A 6632-nucleotide genomic window follows, 5' to 3' on the forward strand; every position below is an offset into this window, starting at 1 on the left:
TGTGTGTGTGTGTGTGTAGACGTGCATCAAAGGTGTTTCTGTGGTGTGTCTGCTGTATTTGGAAAATATGGTATCATCTTAAGTCAGAACCGAGCAGGAACGACAATCTGCTTCCTGCTGTTTAAGTGTGTCTACTTCTTTGTGTGCCCACTTAAATCTTAGCTTTTTAACTAGCTGTGTCTGTTTTTTAATTCTGTTTGAATCGTCATCAATACAAATAATGTCATTGAGTGAGAGATCAGTGGAAGGGTGTGCTTCTGTGTGTGTGTGTGTCTGTGTGTGTGTGTGTGTGTGTGTGTGTGTGTGTGTGTGTGTGTGTGTGTGTGTGTGACGTGTGTGTGTGTGTGTGTGTGTGTGTGTGTGTGTGTGTGTGTGTGTGTGTCCAGACACAGATCCAGGGGTGTTTGAGGGCCTCTCCGGTGGTGATGCGTTTTCCGGGGTTGATGGTCAACATCTTATTGATCAGGTCTTTGGCATCAGGAGTCACTGTGTCCCACTCTGGGGACGGGAACTATAGACACACATTACAAACAATCAGTCAGTCCATCAATCAATCAATACATTCCACCATTCTGTCTATCAATTCATTAATTTCCAACACCAGTGGAGAAAAGAGAGAGAGAGAGAGAGAGAGAGAGAGAGAGAAAGAGAGAGTTCTCCCAGAGAGAGAGAGACAGAGAGACAGAGAAGACAGACAGAGAGAGACAGAGAGAGAGAGAGAGACAGACAGAGACAGACAGACAGAGAGACAGACAGAGACAGAGAGAGAGAGACAGAGATAGAGGTTGGTAGTTCTCCCATCGTAGAGAGGACAGAGAGTCAGACAGTCAGACAGATAGATAGATAGAGGTTGGTAGTTCTCCCAGACAGAGTCAGACAGACAGATAGAGGTTGGTAGTTCTCCCATCAGAGAGTCAGACAGAGAGATAGAGGTTGGTAGTTCTCCCATCGTAGAGAGGAGAGAGTCAGACAGACAGAGAGATAGAGGTTGGTAGTTCTCCCATCGTAGAGAGGAGAGAGTCAGTCAGACAGAGAGATAGAGGTTGGTAGTTCTCACATCGTAGAGAGGAGAGAGTCAGTCAGACAGAGAGATAGAGGTTGGTAGTTCTCACATCGTAGAGAGTCAGTCAGACAGAGAGATAGAGGTTGGTAGTTCTCACATTGTAGAGAGGAGAGTCAGTCAGACAGAGAGATAGAGGTTGGTAGTTCTCCCATCGTAGAGAGAGAGAGAGTCAGACAGACAGAGAGATAGAGGTTGGTAGTTCTCCCATAGAGAGAGATAGAGAGTCAGATCAGAGAGGAGAGAGTCAGACAGACAGAGAGATAGAGGTTGGTAGTTCTCACATCGTAGAGAGTCAGTCAGACAGAGAGATAGAGGTTGGTAGTTCTCACATTGTAGAGAGGAGAGTCAGTCAGACAGAGAGATAGAGGTTGGTAGTTCTCACATCATAGAGAGGAGAGTCAGTCAGACAGAGAGATAGAGGTTGGTAGTTCTCACATTGTAGAGAGTCAGTCAGACAGAGAGATAGAGGTTGGTAGTTCTCCCATCGTAGAGAGTCAGACAGACAGAGAGATAGAGGTTGGTAGTTCTCCCATCGTAGAGAGGAGAGAGACAGACAGAGAGATAGAGGTTGGTAGTTCTCCCATCGTAGAGAGGAGAGTCAGACAGAGAGATAGAGGTTGGTAGTTCTCCCATCGTAGAGAGGAGAGAGTCAGACAGAGAGATAGAGGTTGGTAGTTCTCCCATCGTAGAGAGGAGAGAGTCAGACAGACAGAGAGATAGAGGTTGGTAGTTCTCCCATCGTAGAGAGGAGAGTCAGTCAGACAGAGAGATAGAGGTTGGTAGTTCTCCCATCGTAGAGAGGAGAGAGTCAGACAGAGAGATAGAGAGATAGAGGTTAGTAGTTCTCACATCGTAGGCCCCAGCCTTGATCTGCTGGTACAGTCTGTGTTGGTCCTCGTCCCAGAAGGGAGGGTAACCGACCAATAGGATGTACAGGATCACCCCTGGCAGGAAGACACAACACAGTCTTGACCCCAAACTGACCCCTTTTTGAAATTTCACTTCCTGAATTGGAATGGAATTGAGCCAACTTTCAGCAGGGAACAATGATTTGGAACAATCACATATAAGAGGTATGTTATTTAGTTTAGTTCTAAAGGTCAAAGGTTAGAGATTAAAAGGTTGTTTGTTTACCACAGGCCCACATGTCCACAGGCTTCCCATATGGGTCTTTTCTCAGAACCTCTGGAGACAGGTAGCCTGGTGTACCAGCAAAACCTGTAGGGGAGGGAGGGAGGGAGGGAGGGAGGGAGGGAGGGAGGGAGGGAGGGAGGGAGGGAGGGAGGGAGGGAGGGAGGGAGGGAGGGAGGGAGGGAGGGAGGGAGGGAGGGAGGGAGGGAGGGAGGGAGGGAGGGAGAATAAATGGATGAGTGTATCAATAGTTTGATTGATTGATTTGAGTGACCTTTCTTTTAGGCTAACTACCGCCCTGACAATTCAAAAGTGGTAAGAGGCTAGGGGTCAATTCTAGGCCACAATTGGGCCACAACAGCGCCCTTAACCACTGTGCCACCCGGGATCCCCTCAGGGTCTGTGTGTCCTCTAATACACTAGTGTGCAGACCCGACCCGACCCGAACCGCACCGTGCTGGCTTGGCATTATTCATTTTCCCATTAGCCTTTCACTCACAGCACTCACAGTACTCACAGCACTCACAGTACTCACAGCACTCACAGTACTCACAGTACTCACAGTACTCACAGTACTCACAGCACAGCACTCACAGTACTCACAGCACTCACAGCACTCACAGCACTCACAGTACTCACAGCACTCACAGCACTCACAGTACTCACAGTACTCACAGTACTCACAGTATCAGAAACTACAGTGGATGTGTAATCAGGCTAGTTCAGCTCGGCTTGTTTCAGCTCAGTAGTGTGAAAAAAAACACATTTTCTGTCCCCGTCCCATAAGAGAGAAGCCACTCCACGGTACTCACCAAACCATGCCTGTTGGTCGCCCTGCACCTCGATGGCGAGCCCAAAGTCAGCTAGCTTAACCGCCGCCCCCTTCAGCTTACTGGCCAATAGGAGGTTCTCAGGCTGGAGGGGGGCGGAGTCAAAATGGGTTAGAGGTAACACGACGCTCCTGGTAACCGTTGGCCGTAGACACAGATGTACAATCAGGTTTAGCCTCACGCAAGGTTGTCACTTTCTGGCTAAGCTGCAAAATCAGAACCTAGGCTAGGCCAATTGTGCATCGCCCCACGGACCTCCCGGTCGCAGCCGGTTACGACAAAGCCTGGGCGCAAACCCAGAGTCTCTGGTGGCACAGCTGGCGCTGCAGTACAGCGCCCTTAACCACTGTGCCACCCGGGATTCCCTCGTCATTTTCTACAATTTATCTCCTTAAAACCTGTTGTGACTAGGGGCAATATTTTCATTTTGGAAAAATAATGTACCCATAGTAAAACGGCCTATTTTCTCAGGACCAGATGCTAGAATATATATATAATTGACAGCTTAGGATAGAAAACACTGTAAAGTTTCCAAAACTGTGAAAATATTGTCTGTGAGTATAACAGAACTGATATTGCAGGCGGAAGCCTGAGAAAAATCCAATCCGGAAGTGCCTCATGTTTTGAAAGCTCTGCGTTCCAATGCGTCCCTATTGAGCAGTGAATGGGCTATCAACCAGATTACTTTTTGCTACGTATTCCCCAAGGTGTCTACAGCATTGTGACATAGTTTTATGCATTTATGTTGAAGAATACCCGTAAGCGGCTACAATGTGTAAGTGGTCACCTGATGGCTCTCAGAGTGATTCTCGCGTAAAATACAGAGGTAGCCATATTTCCAATCGGTCCTTCTGAAAAACCAATTGTCCCGGTGGATATATTATCGAATAGATATCTGAAAAACACCTTGAGGATTGATTATAAACAACGTTTGCCGTGTTTCTGTCGATATTATGGAGCTAATTTGGAATATTTTTCGGCGTTTTCGTGACCGTAATTTCCGATCGATTTCTCAGCCAAACGGGAAGAACAAACTGAGCTATTTCGCTGACAAAAATAATATTTTGGGAAAAAATGAACATTGGCTATCTAACTGGGAGTCTCGTGAGTGAAAACATCCGAAGCTCATCAAAGCTAAACGATTTGATTGCTTTTCTGATTTTCGTGACCAAGTTACCTGCTGCTAGCTGGACATAATGCTATGCTAGGCTATCGATTAACTTACACAAATGCTTGTCTTGCTTTGGCTGTAAAGCATATTTTGAAAATCTGAGATGACAGGGTGATTAACAAAAGGCTAAGCTGTGTCTCAAAATATTTCACTTGTCATTTTCATAAATAGGAATATTTTCTTGTAATATTTATGTCCGTTGCGTTATGCTAATTAGTGTCAGTCGATGATTACGCTCCCGGATCCGGGATGGGGAGTATCAATTAAAATCAGATTTTTAAATCTACACTTAACAACAATGCTAACCGTATGCTAACCCCTAACCTAAATTAAGACCAGATAACTAAAATATACATTCTATGTTCATACAATTTTAAGATATAGCCAATTTAGAGTTTGCAGCTTGGCCATATAGTGGTAACCACTAGGACTAAACTGAGCTGAGATCAGTGTCTAGGGGCAACTAGTTTGCAGCTTGGCCATATAGTGGTAACCACGAGGACTAAACTGAGCTGAGATCAGTGTCTAGGGGCAACTTGATCCTACAGACACACACACACAAAGAGAGACAAAGAGACAACGGTTGAACAGGGACACACTAACACAACAACACACTGTGGCATAAATACAGACACACACACACACACACACACACACACACACACACACACACACACACACACACACACACACACACACACACACACACACACACACACACACACATAGACTAAGAAACGCTCACACAAACACACAGACAGACACACACCTTCAGATGTACAATGTAAAACATGGGGTGATGGTGGTGATGGTGGTGATGGTGATGGTGATGGTGGTGGTGGTGATGGTGATGGTGGTGATGATGGTGATGGTGGTGATGGTGATGATGGTGATGGTGATGGTGATGGTGATGGTGATGGTGGTGGTGATGGTGATGGTGGTGGTGATGATGGTGATGGTGGTGGTGGTGGTGGTGATGGTGATGGTGATGGTGGTGATGGTGATGGTGGTGATGATGGACGACACACAATTAATCTTCTCCTTTCCCCCTTCTGATGACCAGGTGGCGAATCGCATCTCTGCATGTCTGGCAGACATATCAGTGTGGATGACGGATCACCACCTCAAGCTGAACCTCAGCAAGACGGAGCTCCTCTTCCTCCCGGGAAGGACTGCCCGTTCCATGATCTCGCCATCACGGTTGACAACTCCATTGTGTCCTCCTCCCAGAGCGCTAAGAACCTTGGCGTGATCCTGGACAACACCCTGTCGTTCTCAACTAACATCAAGGCGGTGTCCCGTTCCTGTAGGTTCATGCTCTACAACATCCGCAGAGTACGACCCTGACTCACACAGGAAGCGGCGCAGGTCCTAATCCAGGCACTTGTCATCTCCCGTCTTGATTACTGCAACTCGCTGTTGGCTGGGCTCCCTGCCTGTGCCATTAAACCCCTACAACTCATCCAGAACGCCGCAGCCCGTCTGGTGTTCAACCTTCCCAAGTTCTCTCACGTCACCCCGCTCCTCCGCTCTCTCCACTGGCTTCCAGTTGAAGCTCGCATCCGCTACAAGACCATGGTGCTTGCCTACGGAGCTGTGAGGGGAACGGCATCTCAGTACCTCCAGGCTCTGATCAGGCCCTACACCCAAACAATGGCACTGCGTTCATCCACCTCTGGCCTGCTCGCCTCCCTACCACTGAGGAAGTACAGTTCCCGCTCAGCCCAGTCAAAACTGTTCGCTGCTCTGGCCCCCCAATGGTGGAACAAACTCCTTCACGACGCCAGGACAGCGGAGTCAATCACCACCTTCCGGAGACACCTGAAACCCCACCTCTTCAAGGAATACCTAGGATAGGATAAAGTAATCCTTCTCACCCCCCCCCTAAAAAGATTTAGATGCACTATTGTAAAGTGGCTGTTCCACTGGATGTCATAAGGTGAATGCACCAATTTGTAAGTCGCTCTGGATAAGAGCGTCTGTTAAATGACTTAAATGTAATGTTAAATGTACCATGCCACTTGAAATGTGAAATGTGGTGATGGTGATAATTGATGATGGTGATGGTGATGATGATGATGGTGGTGATGATGATGGTGGTGGTGGTGATGATGATGGTGGTGATGATGATGGTGGTGATGATGATGGTGGTGATGGTGGTGGTGATGATGATGAAGATGGTGGTGATGATGATGGTGGTGATGGTGGTGGTGATGATGATGGTGGTGATGATGGTGGTGGTGGTGGTGGTGATGATGATGGTGGTGGTGGTGATGATGATGGTGGTGGTGATGATGATGGTGGTGATGATGATGGTGGTGGTGGTGATGATGGTGGTGGTGGTGATGATGGTGGTGGTGGTGTGGTGGTGATGGTGGTGGTGATGATGGTGGTGGTGATGATGATGGTGGTGATGATGATGGTGGTGATGGTGATG

At 47.6% G+C, this 6632-nt stretch overlaps 1 protein-coding gene across 1 annotated transcript in view; it reads right to left on the reverse strand.

Moving 5' to 3' along the window:
* LOC127918252 (calcium/calmodulin-dependent protein kinase type II subunit delta-like) overlaps window positions 1-6632 on the reverse strand; it is a 79286-nt gene that overhangs the window by 64482 nt on the left and 8172 nt on the right. The window contains exons 3-6 of the mRNA XM_052501561.1: window positions 3007-3109; window positions 2198-2281; window positions 1913-2007; window positions 389-511 (exon numbers count right to left, since the gene is read on the reverse strand). Of these exons, the coding sequence (XP_052357521.1) occupies window positions 389-511; window positions 1913-2007; window positions 2198-2281; window positions 3007-3109 (405 nt within the window). The remainder of the gene's footprint in view (window positions 1-388; window positions 512-1912; window positions 2008-2197; window positions 2282-3006; window positions 3110-6632) is intronic.

Source organism: Oncorhynchus keta, unplaced genomic scaffold (genome assembly GCF_023373465.1).
Source record: "Oncorhynchus keta strain PuntledgeMale-10-30-2019 unplaced genomic scaffold, Oket_V2 Un_contig_13850_pilon_pilon, whole genome shotgun sequence".
In the NCBI taxonomy this organism is placed as follows: Eukaryota; Metazoa; Chordata; class Actinopteri; order Salmoniformes; family Salmonidae; genus Oncorhynchus; species Oncorhynchus keta.